Source organism: Podarcis cretensis (assembly GCF_951804945.1).
Source record: "Podarcis cretensis genome assembly, chromosome: 13".
In the NCBI taxonomy this organism is placed as follows: domain Eukaryota; kingdom Metazoa; phylum Chordata; class Lepidosauria; order Squamata; family Lacertidae; genus Podarcis; species Podarcis cretensis.
The window spans coordinates 51606309-51623796 of NC_137182.1; the positions used below are offsets into that span (position 1 = coordinate 51606309).

The following is a 17488-nucleotide window of genomic DNA, read 5'->3' on the forward strand; positions in this document are numbered from 1 at the left end:
CTCAAGGTAAATCTAAGAAAAATATGGTGGTAATAATAATAATAATAATAATTAATAATTTATTATTTATACCCCGCCCATCTGGCTGGGTTTCCCCAGCCACTCTGGGAGGCTTCCAACAAAATATTAAAATACATTAATTCATCAAATATTAAAAGCTTCCCTAAACAGGGCTGCCTTCAGATGTCTTCTAAAAGTCAGATAGTTCTTTAATTCTTTGACATCTGGTGGGAGGGCGTTCCACAGGGCGGGCGCCACCACCGAGAAGGCCCTCTGCCTGGTTCCCTGTAACCTCACTTCTTGCAATGAGGGAACGGCCAGAAGGCCCTCGGCGCTGGGCCTCAGTGTCTGGGCTGAAAGATGGGGGTGGAGACGCTCCTTCAGGTATACAGGACCCGAGGCCTGTATAGTGGTACCTTGGGTTACATACACTTCAGGTTACAGACTCTGCTAACCCAGAAAGAGTGCTTCAGGTTAAGAACTTTGCTTCAGGATGAGAACGGAAATCGTGCGGTGGCGGCTGGAGGCCCCATTAGCTAAAGTGGTGCCTCAGGTTAAGAACAGTTTCAGGTTAAGAGCGGACCTCCGGAACGAATTAAGTATACAACCAGAGGTACTACTGTAGTATAAACACCGACAATTGGGAAACACTTGACTGCGAGCGCGCCAATTGGAGAATAGTCTTTACCAAAGGTGTCCTGGGCTTTGAAGACTCTCAAACTCGGGACGCAAGGGAGAAATGTGCCAAGAGGAAGGCATGCGTGGCAAACTCGCACCGTGATCGACTCCCACCCCGAAACCAATGTCCCCACTGTGGAAGGACGTGTGGATCCAGAATTGGCCTCCACAGTCACTTACGGATTCATTGTTGAAACTGTGTTTATGGAAGACAATCTTACTCGGCTGCGAGGGATTGCCAAAGAGAGAGAAGACCCTTCCCCGCTTCTCCTCCTCGCCCCCCAGCTTCGCACTAAGCGAGTGGGGGTTGGGCACTTCTGTGGCACAACAACCTTGCGAGGGAGGCTTTGGCAGCTGTTCTTCTCCCCTCCCCCTGTGATGCCCTGTGAGCTTCAGGGCTGGATTGTGTATGGGGGGGGGGCGTTGAAGTTGAGCACTTCTACTGACTCTCCTTCTTTTAAGCAGAGTTTGGATGGCCACCTGCTGTGGATGCTTTAGTTGAGATTCCTGCATTGCAGTGGGCTGGGCTAGATGACCCTCGGGGGCCCCTTCCAAACCTACCATTGTCCAGCCCGGACACAGAGGTCCAGCTCCGAGGGCCTTCTGGCGGTTCCTTCACTGCAAGAAGGGAAGTTACAGGGAACCAGGCAGAAGGCCTTCTCGGTGGTGGCGCCTGCTCTGTGGAACACCCCTCCCATCAGATGTCAAAGAATTAAACAACTATCTGACTTTTAGAAGACATCTGAAGGCAGCCCTGTTTAGGGAAGCTCTTAATACAGTGGTGCCCCGCAAGATGAATGCCTCGCAAGACGAAAAACCCGCTAGACGAAAGGGTTTTCCGTTTTTCAAGGTGCTTCGCAAGACGAATTTCCCTATGGGCTTGCTTCGCAAGACGAAAACGTCTTGCGAGTTTTCCCCCTTTCCCCCCCTTTTTCTAAGCCGCTAATAGCGCTAATCCGCTAAGCCGTCAATGGGCTTGCTTCGCAAGACGAAAAAACCGCTAGATGAAGAGACTCGCGGAACGGATTATTTTCGTCTTGCGAGGCACCACTGTGATGAATTATTGTATTTTAATATTTTGTTGGAAGCCACCCAGAGTGGCTGGGGAAACCCAACCAGATGGGAAGGGTATAAATAATAAATTATTGTTATTATTATACTACAGTCATACCTTGGTTTACGAACTTAATCCGTCCCGGAAGTCCATTATCGAACCAGAAACCATTCTTAAACCAAGACACGCTTTCCCTGATGAGGCCACCCGCCGCTGGTGCTCTTCCACCATTCGGATTCCGGTCTTGGACCGACATAAAGTTCTCAAACCAAGACGCTATTTCTGGTTTTGCGGAGTTTGTAAACCAAATCATTTTTAAACCAATGTACTACTGTACTACCATTCAATAATTCTATAACAGCCCTGTGAGGGAGGCTCAGGCTGGGAGGTGGCAGCCAGCTACCAAGGTCCCCAAAAACTTTTCATGCGTGAGTGGAGACTTCTAGAACCACGGTTGTATTGGTTGTGCTACTCAATATTTTTGAGTATCTTGGTGTGTATGTGTGTGTGTGCCCCCCCCCCCCGCTTTTTGCATTTCTATTTATTGTCTATATGTGTGTGCATTGTGTTTAAATGTACATGTTAGAGATTTCACCCTTACTGTAAACCATTTTGAGAAGCTTTATATATAAGTGGGCTTTAAATGATTAACCCTGAGTTAAAATAATACATTACATTAGGTTCAGAAGCAGGTTACTGCAAATCAAAACTGGTGGTATTTTCCAGTGAGCTAATTCTTTTTAACTTTCTGATTTCTTTTAGGAAGATAACATAAAATGTCAAGGGAAGATGCCCGGGTCATCCCTGTGCGGGTGGCTCTAAGGTGCCGCCCCCTTGTTCCTAAGGAACTTGCCGAGGGCTGTCAGATGTGTTTGTCTTTTGTCCCTGGAGAACAGCAGGTGAGGAAAGATTTGGAGAGTTTCTGTGTGTGTGTGTTTCATCTGCTCTAAAATGATGTGAGGGTCATTCATGAAAGATTTCCCCTGACCCACTTCCGGTTATTGTAGGAGGATGAAATTGCATGTGTACAATGATACATCTCTCCATTGGTAACATGGTACTTTGTCGCTCTGAACTCCTAACAGTTTCTCTGTTACTGGTGCTAATGTGGAGTAACGTCTGATAATGGAACCAGTTGAATGCAGAGCACTCATCAGGTTCCTTTACTTGAAAGGGCACACACCACGAGAGATGTTTGATGAGATGAAAGTGAGTTATGCGGAGGATGCCCCCTTGTATGACGTAGTCAAGCACTGGCATCGTCAGTTCAAATGTGGTCGGACCGGTGGAATGGCTCCCATTCCTGGGCAACCACAGTCTGCCATTAATGAAGATACCATCCAACAAGTGGAGGCCGCCATTTTGGAGGATAGCCGCATAACCGTTTGCCAACTAGCTGCAGATGTCAAGATCAGTGTGGGCTCTGTAGAAAAAATAATAATCCATGATTATTTGCACATGGGAAAGGAGTCTGCATTGTGGGTCCCCCGGCTGCTGACGCCTTTCCAGAAACAGGAAGGAGTCACATGCTCACTGGCTCTTTTGGCCATGTGTCACGAAAACCATGATGACCTCTTCACCAGACTAATTACTCAGGACGAAACATGGGTCCATCATTATGACCCGGAGACTAAATCCTGGTACAAACAATGGAAGCACTTTGCCTCACCGCCTCCAAAGAAGGCTCGTGTCCAACTGTCAGCAGGCAAGGTCATGCTCACGGTCTTTTGGGACCACAGTGGAGTAGTGATGATGGATTTCCTGGCAAAGTGTACCACACTTACCAGGACATACTACGCTTCACTGCTGCAAAAATTGCAGAAGGCCATCAAAATCGAAAGGCGTATGCTGACCAAAGGTGTCTGCCTCCTTGGTTCACAACTCACATGTTTCTCAGACAGAAGCATGGTCTTGTGGCTATGAAATCCTTCCTCACCCCCCTTATTCTCCCGACCTCGCACCATCGGACTTCCACCTCTTTCCAACCAGGAAGTTATTTTTGAAGGGCAAGCTTTTTCCAGACGATGAAATGCTGATTTCTGAGGTCAGGTTGTAGCTTCTGATGCAACCTGCTGACTTCTACAGACGAGGTCTCTACAGCTGCATAAAGCGATAAGAGAAGTGTTTGACTCTTGCTGGTAGCTATGTAGAGAAGGACTAATAACTGCCCAGTTTCGTTTGTCTCAGTCCATGGGAAGTATGTCAGGGGAAATCTTTAATGAACGCCCCTCTTATAACTAGTCTAGGAGAGACAGGTGGAGACTCACGCCACTATAAATGAGACCAGTTCTCAAATCCTCAAGAGCTGATTTTGCTGAGAGGTGAAACCATAGCCCTCACTACTTCTCTTCCTTCCTCACAGGTGGTTCTAGGTAATGACAAAGCATTCACGTATGATTATGTCTTCGACCCATCCACTGAGCAAGAGGAGGTGTTCAACGCCTGTATTTCTCCCCTTTTAATGGGCATCTTCAAAGGTGAGAGCTGTTGAGGTGGAACATGTTGGGAACATCTTCAGCAGGAAGTGCCCTGGAGGAAAGGTAGTGGCTCAGTTCTTTGGCCACAAAAAGCTTACTCTGTTTTAAAAGGTCCTGCATGCCATGCTGGCTGGACAGTAACTTGATATTTGGAAGTGGTATCTTGCTTTACTGGACTGTACTGTGTGGAGCATGTGAGACTGCTGGCACTGCAAAGTCAAATCCGGGGAGGGGGGTGGATGTCTGTCCCACAAGCCTAATTTGCCCACATCAGCCAAGCCTCACTGACCTGCCCAACTTGAGGTAGCACCCATAGGGTCTTCTTGGTCAGGATCCCATTCAGGCACTGAGCCAAACCTACTTAGTATCTGCAGTGAGGCCAGTGGCGTAGCGTGGGGGGTGCATGGGGGGCTGGGCGCAACATCTGGGGGGGCCGCGCTCGCCGCCTCCGGAGTCGCCGAAGATCCTCAGGCGCAGGCTGTAGCCGAGCCCCATGTCTCGCGGAACCGACGAGCTGTGCGCGCGTCCGGGCTGAAGGCGTCCGGCAGGCAGCGGCTCTCAGCGCTCGCCGCGGTCCCCGCGTGTCAGGGCCGCGGAGGGCGCGCCAAGCAGCCCCTCCTCACAGCCCCGCCGCCGCCGCTGCTGCTGCAGCTGCTGGGCCATGTTGCATTTCCCTCGCCTCTCTGCCCTCCTCCTCCGGGCAAGAGGCGTCTTTTGGGCGGCAGCACCAGTGGCAACTCACCTCAGATCACCTGACACGGAGCCGCCGCCACCGCCGTGGCTACCTTACCGTAAATACCCCAGCCCAGGCAGCAGCAAGAAGAAGCTGGCAGCGGCGGCAGGTTAGGGGTTAGGAGGCGCAAATTACTTGCCTTGCCCCGGGTTAGGGGGCACAAATTACTTGCCTTGCCCCGGGTGCTGACAACCCAAGCTACACCGCTGAGTGAGGCTGCTCAAACTGCCTTCAGTTTTGTGTGTGTGTGTGTAACAGAATATGAAAAATAAAGAGACTTTCTTCCCTACAAGTTGTAAGAAAGATCATAAAATCATAAATTAGCTGAGCAGCAGCTGAAAAATGTGCTGGTACTTGAGTTTTAGTAATATGCAGGTCCAATTTGATTTGATTTAAATCAAATTGATTTAAATCACTGGTCAGTAAGACTTGATTTAAATCATTTTCTTACAGAAAGACTCATTCTTGCTAGTATCATCTTAATATTTACAACCAGAGGAAGGTTTTTGTTTTTAGAATAATGAATTTTCAAAGTAGTTTTTATAGTTATATCAAAAATTACTGATTTGGTTATACTATTAGAAATAATTAACAAGTTATTCTGAGGTTTAAGAAGTTAACTTTATATTTGGACAACTTTTCTGCTGTACTTTATTGGAAGGGAAAAAAATCACTTCCTTAATAACAATTTAAACAATTTATTTAACTGAAGTAATAACATTATAGCATATGTATCCATGTTTAACTGATGTGGTTAAACGTTTTGTTGTTTTTAAACAGACTGAGTTTTAGCAAACATGAAAAGCTTAAAACAAATCCTTATTTCCTGATGAATAGCCTTTGGGCTATAATGTAACGTAAATAGAAAAAACTCTTTAGAATTTATTTTTTCCTCCAAAAGCATTTCATTTTAAAAATTCAATTTAAATAAAACAAGCTGATTATTTATTTATTTATTTATTTATTTATTTTAATCATTGATTTTTATCCACCCTGATGCAGGCTGATTAGGCTGCCTAGGGATTGAGATATATTCAACTTGCTCCAGTCTGATTCTTGTCCTTGCTGTTGTAAACATATGAAATACTATTAAGGGGCAGTTGTCGTCCTGGAAATGACCCTCACTTTTTGCATTCTTAATTCCACAGGATATAATGCCACGGTTTTAGCCTATGGCCAGACGGGATCCGGAAAAACATACTCCATGGGAGGTGCCTACACAGCCGACAAAGAGAACGATCCCACTGTTGGAATCATCCCTCGGGCAATAAAGCTTCTCTTCCAAGAAATGAAAGAGAGGACGGGGTGGCAGTTCTTCCTGAAAGTCTCTTATTTGGAGGTAAAAGCCATCTATGCTGTCAATATTTTTGTAGTTTTAAGTGCAGTTGCAGTGTAGGGCCAAAAATCTGCTTCTCCCTAACCTTGAAATCCAAGCCTCAGGGCCAAAAGAATTTTGTTGAGGTTGGGATCAAATGCCTCTGGGCAGGGATGGGCAAAGATTTGACTGGACAAGCATTTTCTAAAGCATTATCTTTATTGAAAACATCAAAAGACAATCGTTTAATCATCAGCAGGCTTGATATCTGCGAATTACTAAAGCAAAGTAGTTTAAACTGTTAAATCCATTTATTTCAGTGCGTCTACTCTGCGTGATGGCCAACTAAGTCATGCCCAATGAAGTGAACAGCTTTTTAAAATAAAAAATATGAAATATTATCAATGTTACGTAAGATTTGTTACCTAAGTGGTTCCACGAACAGTTTTTCTGTTTGGCTTTTATCTTCTAATGCCAGGGTCAGCCTGCACTTCAAAACTGACTGAGAATTTATATTATTATTTGTTGTTGTTCTGTTATAACACAACTGTTTTTAAAGGTAGGATCAGGCTGATTGTAATCACAAGGCCAAAGGCCTGTCTAGTTCAACAACCCTGACCAGACACCTTTGGGAAGTCCATAAGCTGGAGTAGAGCGCAGTGGCCTTTTTCTGCTGTTTCCTCCCAGTGTCTGGTATTCTGAGACTCAGTGCCTTTGATATGTTGAAGCAGCATGTAGACAGAATCATAGAATGGTTGAGTTGGAAAGGACCCTGGTGGTCATCTATTCCACCCCCCTGTAATGCAGGAATATGCAGCTGCCGCATACTAGTAGCCATTATCCTCTATGACTTAAAGTAGTATTAGATGTTTAAGTGGTCAGTTGATTCATGTGCCAACCCTACCTTTGGATGGCCTTTTTAAAGAAAGTTTAAATTTTTCTCTCTGTTTCAGCATACTGTGCTGCTGAAAATGTGCTTGTGGCTCCATAAAGTGGCTCGGGTTGCTGTGCTGAACCATTAAAGTTTCTCCTTGCTATAGATTGTAGTTCAGCTTAACACTCCCATTAATAATAATAATAATAATTTTATTATTTATACCCCGCCCATCTGGCTGGGTTTCCCCAGCCCCTCTGGGCTGTTTCCAAAAAAACACTAAAATACAATAACCTATTAAACATTAAAAGCTTTCCTAAACAGGGCTACCTTCAGATGTCTTCTAAAAGTTTGGTAGTTATTTTTCTCTTTGACATCTGGTGGGAGGGCGTTCCACAGGGCGGGTGCCACTACCGAGAAGGCCCTGTGCCTGGTTCCCTGTAACTTGGCTTCTCGCAGCGAGGGAACCGCCAGAAGGCCCTCGGCGCTGAACCTCAGTGTCCGGCAGAACGATGGAGGTGGAGACGCTCCTTCAGGTATACTGGGCCGAGGCCCTTCCGGGTTCCCTTGCAAAGCTGTGACTTCCAAGGGGTTTAGAGCAGGAATACAAAAGCTGTGGCAATTCTGTTCTGTTTGGCTTTTGAGATGTGTCAAACCTCTCTTCCAGTCTGCTACCTTCTCTTCCTCAGATCTATAACGAAGACATCCTAGACCTCTTGGCACCAGCCAAAGAGCGGACAGCTCAAATCAGCATCCGTGAAGACCCCAAGGAAGGCATAAAGGTGGAATCCCTGCCAGGATTTGTTAATTTTATAGAACAGGGTACAGCATGTCATTGAGGCAAAGCTGGTAGTGTCAAATAGATCCTGCCTTGTTCTGTGGCAGACATGTAAACCTTTTTTGCTGGAGAGGGGGAGAAATCTGATTGAAATAACCATTCAATTTAACTTTTACTGTGTGTCAGCAAAGCAGTCTCAACAACCCTCTGGCTCATGAGGAGACCCTCTCCAGAGCCTGAAGAGGTCGTCTTCAGGCTCTGTGGAGGGTCTCCTCCTGAGCAAGGAGGATTCTCCAGGGCGCTCCCCATTTTATGTGATTTCATGTTTGCACGCAGTGGGGAGTCACCTGTACACTTACTCGTCGGGGCCTCAAACAGGGCCTTTCCAGTTCTATCTGGAGATGCAGGAGACTGAACCTTCCTTTTCAAGTCAGGCCTTGCTCTTTTTTCCAAAGAGAAGGGATCTATCTTCCTGCTCCCTACACTGCTGGGCATGCCAAACAGCTAATTTAGCCTATGAATTCCCATAACAGACTCCTTTATCCAGCAGATGGCTAGAGTGAAGCATCGCTTCTGGGAGCTTGAACACAGACTAGCAGTGCTCTGATTTCCCCAGATGGTCCCGATTACATCTGGACACAGAAAACACCCGTAACAAAAGCTTGGTAGGATTTTTTAGAAAGATGCTGTTGATGAAGCAAAGGGAGGCAGAAAAAACATTTCCTCCTCATTTTCTCTTGATACAGATTGTGGGGCTCACTGAGCACGTAGTGCATTCTGCTCAGGAGACCACCCTGTGCCTGGAGCAGGGGAACAACTCCCGAACGGTGGCTGCCACGGCCATGAACACCCAGTCATCACGCTCTCACGCCATCTTCACCATGACCATTGAACAGAAAAGCAAGAGTGACACGTAAGCAAAGGCGTTCAGACAACCTGTTCTCTTAAAAGCATGGTCCATTGAAGGAAGGTTTGGGTTTTGCTGCCTGTGAGTGTGTGTTTTAGCACCTTGAGACTGTGCTTAAGGGAGGGTGCCTTGCTTCAAGACGATGAGGGCAGAAAAAGTGGAAGTTGATAACTGATTAAGGAGAGCTCTTGGCGTATTCAAAATGGTGCCTATCGAACGACTATGTCACGGGAGGATGGAGCAAACTTGTTTTCTCTTCCTGGAGGATAAAACCTCCAGGAATGGCTTCAGATTACAAGAAAGGAGATTCAGACTAAACATCAGGAAGAACTTCCTGACAGTAAGAGCTGTTTGACAGTGGAACAGACTCTTACTAGAGGTGGTGGACTCTCCTTCCTTGGAGGTCTTTAAGCAGAGGTTGCATGGTGATCTGTCATGTGTGAGCTAGCTGAGATTCCCGCATTGTAAGGGGATTGGACTAGAGCCGGGTCCCTTCTGACTCTACAGTTTTATGATTCTTTGATTCCCCAACCTAGTGCCTACCACATGCTTTGGACTGCAGCAGCTGTGCTGGCTGGGGCTGATGGGAGCTTTAGCCCAAAACATCTGGAGGGCAGCAGGTTGGGGAAAGCTGGATTCTTGTTACAGCCCCCGGGTTTTCCGTTCATTGCTGTGTGAGTGAAACGCTCCTACTTCTGGCTTAGGAACACCAGTTTTTGTTCCAAGCTGCACCTCGTAGACCTTGCTGGTTCAGAAAGGCAAAAGAAGACCAAAGCAGAAGGTGATCGACTTCGGGAAGGTGAGTAGTAAAAATTTCTGATGGCATGGTAAGTTTGTCCCCATGGTGGATTGTGATCTGTTCTGTGTTAGAAATCCTCGCTTCAAAGGGGAATACACCTTGTTCTTAGAAACAACTGTTCAGGCTTGCCTAATTTAAGATCAATGGTTTATATGGCCGCCTTCTCCTCCTCCTCCTCCTCCTCCTCCTCCTCCGCCTCCTCCTCCGCCTTCTCCTCCTCCTCCTCCTCCTCCTCCTCCTCCTCCTTCTCCTCCTCCTCCTCCTCCTCCTCCTCCTCCTCCTTCTCCTCCTCCTTCTCCTTCTCCTACTCCTTCTCCTCCTCCTCCTCCTCCTTCTCCTCCTCCTCCTCCTCCTCCTCCTCCTCCTCCTCCTCCTCCGCCTCCTCCTCCGCCTTCTCCTCCTCCTCCTCCTCCTCCTCCTCCTCCTCCTCCTTCTCCTCCTCCTCCTCCTCCTCCTCCTCCTCCTCCTTCTCCTTCTCCTCCTCCTTCTCCTTCTCCTTCTCCTCCGCCGCCTTCTCCTTCTCCTACTCCTTCTCCTCCTCCTCCTCCTCCTTCTCCTTCTCCTCCTCCTCCTCCTCCTTCTCCTACTTCTCCTTCTCCTTCTCCTTCTCCTCTTCCTCCTCCTCCTCCTTCTCCTTCTCCTCCTCCTCCTCCTCCTCCTCTCTCTCTCTCTCTCTCTAAGCTACCATCTCAAGGCAATTTACACATAAGATAATTAAAAACAGCTAAGAACACAAAAACAATACATTTAAAGCAAGATGAAAACTCTAATTAGTGGTCAGTAATGGTAAATACACATTTATCCAGCTGGGTAAATCTGTGAACAAAAATATAGCATATGCATAAAATTTGTCATCCTCTATTAATTGGTTTAGAGCCACATCCATACAACCATTTTTCTCACGATTGTTAGAGTAGGATTTCCACATAGAGTCAGTTTAGCATGGAAGTATTGGTCAAATAATTTTTTATTAGCCATTATGTTCCATAACTTTCTAACTGACAAGATTGATTCAAGAGAATCCTGGGTTTTAATATATTTTGATCCTAATGCTGTCCATTCAGATAAAGGAGCTATATATGTATGGTCTAGGATTGCTCAATTCGGAAAATTATCCCTAATTTTGGGTTTTCAGTGTCCAGTATTTGACAGTAAATAAGCTTGACAATATGGTTCCGGAACGGTTCCTTCGAATTCTACAATTCTAAAAGTGTTGATCTCAGCTCTCCATCTCTTCCCCCTTTTGCGTGTTTGCATGTTTAGGGATCAACATCAACAAAGGACTCCTCTGCTTGGGGAATGTCATCAGTGCTCTTGGAGAGGAAAGCAAGAAGGGCAATTTTGTCCCTTATAGGGACTCTAAGTTAACACGCCTTTTGCAAGGTAAGAGTGGGAGCCAAAAAGTCCATCTTGTGCCTCTGGAAACCTCCTTTCATCTCCCAAAAGTGGTGGGTTTGTTTTTTTTTTTTACCTAAACAGTCGCCCTATTTTTCAGATTCCTTGGGAGGCAATAGCCACACCTTGATGGTGGCCTGTGTGAGCCCAGCAGATTCGAACCTCGAGGAGACTTTGAATACCCTTCGATATGCTGACAGGGCCAGAAAAATTAAGAACAAGCCAGTAGTGAATATTGACCCTCAGGCAGCAGAGATCGGCCGGCTAAAGCTGCAGGTGTGTCTGTGGGCTACTAGATTTGGAGGGGCGGCAGAGGAGTTGGCTGCAGAGATGTGGGTGGTGGTGGGGTTGTGAGCCGAAGATGCAGGCCAATGTTGATGCTTACTTGAAAGAGCTGCCACAGAACCACAGGCTGAATTTTCTGATGGGTAAGAAACAGTTAAAAGTAGCAATTTTCTCTCCTTCAGGTTCAACAGCTGCAGGTTTTACTGCTGCAGGCTCACGGAGGGACGCTTCCTGTGTCTATTGGGTGAGGACTGCTGGCCAACAACACATGTGACACTCACTCTTCAGTGCTAAAGGCAGCCTGTACTTTTTCATAAACGTTCATTACTGCAGACCTGACCAATGAAGGCACTGGTGCAGAGATCTTTGCAAACATAATTGGCAAAGCTTTGTCTGGCCTCAAGGCTTGAATTGATGAAGATGCACTTGGGAAACCGCTGCCCTATTTAAGAGAGCATTGAAAGTTAATACGTTGCCAAGACTAAACATTCAAATGCTGCTTGACTTTGAATTTTTTGACTGCAGGGTGTGTCACTCCTTCTTAAGCATACAAATCTAATTAACAGAATTCTGGATACAAATCTAGGTCTGGTGCTGCTGCTTTTTCTTATCTTTCTGAATCTCCTCTTATTCTTCCTCTTGCTTCAACCCTGCTTTGCATCTTGCTTTCTGTCAAAGCCCCATTCTCTAAAAACATGCCTGAAAACCTGTTGTTCCTGAGCCACTGCAAGCCTTCCCTCTTATGTGGCTCCTTGTAAGTTGGCCCATACTTTTTTCTTTTTCTTCTTAGTTTTATTTACCTGCACTTAATGCTGTCCTATTGGGGTGATTTGAGCGGTCCATTTTCCATGCAAGGCTCCCTCTCTTTCATAGAAAACACACAATGCTGTACCCACAGAACTACATGAAAAGGACTGTCTTAGTTAGCCGACCCAAATTTGCACTTGTCTAACATCCTGCCCCTCTGAGCAGGTAGGATTAGGCAGGGTGTGTGTGTTTCATTCCTCTGACCTCATTGTGCCATTTAGAGGCACCAGAAACGCTTTCAAGTCCTAGTGCAAATCTGGGGGCTAGAATCTCAGCTCCCTTCCAGTTTGGGGCTGGGAACAAGGGGATTGCCTTGTGTTTGTTTTCTATAGAAAAATACATCTATACTGCAATTTCATTTAAAAAATTCAAAGCAGCTTACAGCTTATATATGTGTGTGTGTGTGCGCGTGCGCGCAATAAAAGCGACACAAAGATTTAAAATTCAACACCACAAGCTAATGGTTACAGAAAGTGTTTTTCTTAATGTTCTGCGTAAGCCTGAAGCCATAGAAAAATTTTAAGCAAACAGTTAATATAGAAAATGCCTGCAGCTGCGCTGCTTTGATTTGGAAATGCATGGAAAGCCGAGAGATGATTCTTTCCAAGTGTGTCTAGAGCCTGGGCAGAGCCCACTCTGAAGATATTCTGCTGAGTGGCAAGGTGGCAGTTTTTGAACCCCCATGGCAATCCTGTTTATGCACTGCCTGGAAGGGGGTTATTCTGCAGTTTTGAGAATAATGGAGGAGAAACCTTCTAGTGTGTTCTTCTGTGACATGAAATAATCTTTAACTCATATTTAAGATACTTTTTCTAGCAGTGTAGCCTTGTCCTTCCTTGGATTTACTTTTAACTCGCCCTTCCTGGAATCTGGGCTCTTTTTTTTCTTCTTGAATGAGATAAATCCTCCTTAGTGTACCGGATGCAGGCAGATGACTAGCCAATAAACCACTTAGAGGCTTTATTACAACTGAGCGGTATATGAATTTCGTTAAATAAATAAATGCTTCCTGCTTAAACTTCCAGTGGTGAGCCCTCGGAAAACCTGCAATCTCTGATGGAGAAAAATCACTCCCTCACGGAGGAAAATCAAAAACTAAGCCGGGGCCTCAGTGAAGCAGCAGGCCAGCTTGCCCAGATGCTGGAAAGAATCATTGTGGTAAGGCCTCAGATATTTGGGGGGTGGGGTGACACCTTTTTGTGGCATAGGCATGACTTCCCATCGGTGAGTTCAGAAAGAGGGCTATTCTGTTGCCAAAAATGCAGTCTTGTGACTTCATTTAAGTGTTTAGGAATTATTATTTTTTAAATGCAGTGGTGGGAGCAATTATTGAAATTCCTGGCTGGTTTTTATGTGCAGTGGTGCCTCGGGTTACATACACTTCAGGTTACAGACTCTGCTAACCCAGAAGTAGTACCTTGGGTTAAGAACTTTGCTTCAGGATGAGAACAGAAATCGGGCTCCGGCGGCAGCAGGAGGCCCCATTAGCTAAAGTGGTGCTTCAGGTTAAGAACAGTTTCAGGTTAAGAACTGACCTCCGGAACGAATTAAGTACTTAACCCGAAGTACCACTGTACAGGTGACGACCATTTTGTGTGGGGGTCCTGTTCCTGGCCCCCGTTCTTCCCTCTTTGGGTCCATTTGCACATGCCTAAAATGGTCGCTGCCTGTACTCATTGGAACATATTGTAACGTGAGATCTACTCAGAGTTAGACCCATACTTATTACTGCTTAAGTCAGTGTGGTGTAGTGGTTGGAGCAGGCTTCCTCAAACTCGGCCCTCCAGATGTTTTGAGACTACAATTCCCATAATCCCTGACCACTGGTCCTGTTAGCTAGGGATCATGGGAGTTGTAGGCCAAAAACACCTGTAGGCCAAGTTTGAGGAAGCCTGGGTTAGAGTGTCAGACTAGGACCTGGGAGACCAAGGTTCAAATCCTCACTCAGCCATGAAGTTCAATGGGTGACCTTGGGGGCCAGCCACTGCCTCTCAGCCAAATCTACCTCACAGGCCTTTTTGGGGGATTAAATGAGGGCAGAACCATGTATGCCACCTTGAGCTCCTTGGAGGGAAAAAATGGGATACAAATGCAACAAACTAAACAATACAGTGGTACCTCGGGTTACATACACTTCAAGTTACATACGCTTCAGGTTACAGACTCCACTAACCCAGAAATAGTATCTCGGGTTAAGAATTTTGCTTCAGGATGAGAACAGAAATCGTGCTCCGGCGGCGCTGCGGCAGCAGGAGGCCCCGTTACCTAAAGTGGTGCTTCAGGTTAAGAACAGTTTCAGGTTAAGAACGGACCTCCGGAACGAATTAAGTACTTAACCCGAGGTACCACTGTAATAGATTTGGTTGACTGTGCCCAGCTCTGAACTGCAACCACCTGGGGCCAAATATGCCACCTGGCCACCACCTCCTAAGCCAGCTGTTTCCAACCTGGTGCCCTCCAGAATTTTCTCAACTCCCAACTCCCATTGTGCTCTGCCAGCATTGCTAGTGGTTGAGGACGATGGAGTTGTAGCCACATCCTTTGGTTTAATTCTAAACTATCCCATGACACACAACCTACTTTCCACTTTCTGCAGACGGAGCAGCAGAACGAAAAGATCAGCACAAAGGTGGAAGAGCTCCAGAAACATGATGCGTAAGTAGCTGTTCTCTGTGTACACTCTTAGCTGTTCAGAATGCAGACCAATTTTTCATGGGGCTGGCTAAAATACGTCTAGAATACAGGGAGATTGGTGGGCTGCTTTGAAAGGGCACTTTTGGGCATGAAGGATGGGCAGCAAAAGTAAAAACAGGTGTTGTATTATGAGGTAGGAGGAATAAATAAATAATCCACGTTTAGGTCAGTTAGAGCAGGATGAGTCTATTCAGTCAAGCATCTGCATGGCATAAAACTAACACCTACTCATGAGTAAGTTCTTGTGTGACTGGATTTCAGGTTGAAACTCGACCTACAGAAGCTGCTGGAGGCTCTGGAGGATCAAGAGCTGAAAGAGCACGTGGAACTAATTCGCCACCTGCAGCAAGTAATCACCCAGTTTCTGGTAAGGATCCCCTTGGGGACACGAGGACGTTTCATGGTTGATGGAACCCGCTGCTTCTGCTGCCTTTCCCAATTTGGGTAATAAGCAAGAAGCATTCAAGACATTCTGTGCTGGTGGCACAGAAGTTCAAAAGTAGACCAAGCAGCACCTTTTTGTTTGGGGTGAGATCTTGCTGGTGTTTGCAGCATGTAACATTTCGAACTGCACAGAGCATTTGGGGGACCATAGGACTGTCTTGTGACGCCAGGCAAACCTTGTGTGTTCTCTGCAGAGTGAAACCCCTGCTGGCGTTACGGACATGGACACATCTGATCAAGACTCCAGCGCTGTAAGTAAGAGGCCTCCTGACTTGATGCAAATCCTGTGTTTACGTTTTCAATGCATGGCTAGCGGTTTCTTGGCAACAGGACCCCAGCTACAATAAGGGACTGATGGCAGCAAGCACCTTTATTTAGAATATTTTGTTGTTGTTGTTTAGTCGTTTAGTCATGTCTGACTCTTCGTGACCCCCTGGACCAGAGCACGCCAGGCACTCCTGTCTTCCACTGCCTCCCGCAGTTTGGTCAAACTCATGCTGGTAGCTTCAAGAACACTGTCCAACCATCTCGTCCTCTGTCGTCCCCTTCTCCTTGGGCCCTCCATCTTTCCCAACATCAGGGTCTTTTCCAGGGAGTCTTCTCTTCTCACTAGGAGGCCAAAGTATTGGAGCCTCAGCGTTAGGATCTGTCCTTCCAGTGAGCACTCAGGGCTGATTTCCTTCAGAATGGAGAGGTTTGATCTTCTTGCAGTCCATGGGACTCTCAAGAGTCTCCTCCAGCACCAGAATTCAAAAGCATCCATTCTTGGGCGATCAGCCTTCTTGATGGTCCAGCTCTCACTTCCATACATCACTACTGGGAAAACCATAGCTTTAACTATACAGACCTTTGTCGGCAAGGTGATGTCTCCTCTTTTTAAGATGCTGTCTAGGTTTGTCATTGCTTTTCTCCCAAGAAGCAGGCGTCTTTTAATTTCGTGACTGCTGTCACCATCTGCAGTGATCATGGAGCCCAAGAAAGTAAAATCTCTCACTGCCTCCATTTCTTCCCCTTCTATTTGCCAGGAGGTGATGGGCCCAGTGGCCATGATCTTCGTTTTTTTGATGCTGAGCTTCAGACCATATTTTGCGCTCTCCTCTTTTACCCTCATTAAAAGGGTCTTTAATTCCTCCTCACTTTCTGCCATCAAGGTTGTGTCATCTGCATATCTGAGGTTGTTGATATTTCTTCCGGCGATCTTAATTCTGGCTTGGGATTCATCCAGCCCAGCCTTTCGCATGATGAATTCTGCATATAAGTTAAATAAGCAGGGAGACAATATACAGCCTTGTCGTACTCCTTTCCCAATTTTGAACCAATCAGTTGTTCCATATTTAGAAGATTTTAGAGACCACTTAATCAATTAGTTCTCTAATTGGTATGCACATAAGATTGTAGAAAGGCAAAGCACACAAAACATTTTTTTTAAAAAATCCAGATGTTAGTTAAACTTTTTCCTCTCCCCCCTAGGTGTCAGAAGGTGACTTGGATGCTCAAGGGTCCTCTGATGAGTACGCCACTCGGCACGCTCTCCACCAAGCTCAGATGTCCAAAGAGTTGCTTGAGCTCAACAAAGCCCTGGCTCTGAAGGAGGCCTTGGCAAGGAAGATGTCTCAGAATGACAGCCAGCTGGAGCCCATACAATGCCAATACCAGGTAACAGCAGCTGACCAGGAAGGAGTGAGCATCTATACACACAGTGGGCTGCTTGACTGGGTGCCACAGGAGGGCAGCCTCTCCTTTTCTTAGGTGGAGATGTGGCCTGTTGGAAAGAAACGGCTGTAGCTGGAGGGGCTGCTTTTGGTGGGGTGCTGAAAAAATGTATGTATCTGTGTTTAAATCAAGACCAGCATCAAGGACCTGGAAATGGAGGTGGCCAAACTGCAGAAGGAAAAAGAAGACCTGGTCCTTGGCATTCATATGACGAAGAAGGATGTCAGCCAAGCAAAGTAAGAGGCACCTAATCGGGAGGTTTGAGAGGGGAAGGTTGTTGACTTCATGACTATAGGGCTGCCGTGTTCATTTCAGACTCAGCGAACGGCGCAGGAAGCGGCTTCAGGAGCTGGAAGGGGAAATGGCAGATCTGAAGAAGAAGCTGAAGGAGCAGTCGAAGCTCCTGAAGATGAAAGAATCCAATGAGCAGACAGTGTGCAAACTGAACCAGGAGATCCGGGTATGTAGTAGGAGTAGTAATAATAAAAATAAATAAATAAATTGTTATTTATACGCTGCTCATCTGGCTGGGTTT

General features: G+C 46.2%; 1 protein-coding gene and 1 long non-coding RNA gene across 2 annotated transcripts in view; both read left to right on the plus strand.

Moving 5' to 3' along the window:
- The window catches only part of LOC307202384, a 109858-nt gene that overhangs the window by 14991 nt on the left and 77379 nt on the right, over window positions 1–17488 (plus strand). The window contains exon 2 of the long non-coding RNA XR_013832873.1: window positions 411–473. This is a non-coding gene — a long non-coding RNA (uncharacterized lncRNA). The remainder of the gene's footprint in view (window positions 1–410; window positions 474–17488) is intronic.
- KIF4A (kinesin family member 4A) overlaps window positions 1–17488 on the plus strand; it is a 35563-nt gene that overhangs the window by 463 nt on the left and 17612 nt on the right. Inside the window, exons 2-17 of the mRNA XM_079951744.1 lie at window positions 2495–2631; window positions 4095–4209; window positions 6091–6281; window positions 7821–7913; window positions 8656–8822; window positions 9521–9615; window positions 10879–10998; window positions 11111–11286; window positions 11478–11539; window positions 13128–13260; window positions 14699–14757; window positions 15058–15163; window positions 15435–15491; window positions 16711–16896; window positions 17086–17189; window positions 17269–17413. Coding sequence (XP_079807870.1) covers window positions 2509–2631; window positions 4095–4209; window positions 6091–6281; window positions 7821–7913; window positions 8656–8822; window positions 9521–9615; window positions 10879–10998; window positions 11111–11286; window positions 11478–11539; window positions 13128–13260; window positions 14699–14757; window positions 15058–15163; window positions 15435–15491; window positions 16711–16896; window positions 17086–17189; window positions 17269–17413 — 1932 coding nt within the window. The 5' untranslated portion in view covers window positions 2495–2508. The remainder of the gene's footprint in view (window positions 1–2494; window positions 2632–4094; window positions 4210–6090; window positions 6282–7820; window positions 7914–8655; window positions 8823–9520; window positions 9616–10878; window positions 10999–11110; window positions 11287–11477; window positions 11540–13127; window positions 13261–14698; window positions 14758–15057; window positions 15164–15434; window positions 15492–16710; window positions 16897–17085; window positions 17190–17268; window positions 17414–17488) is intronic.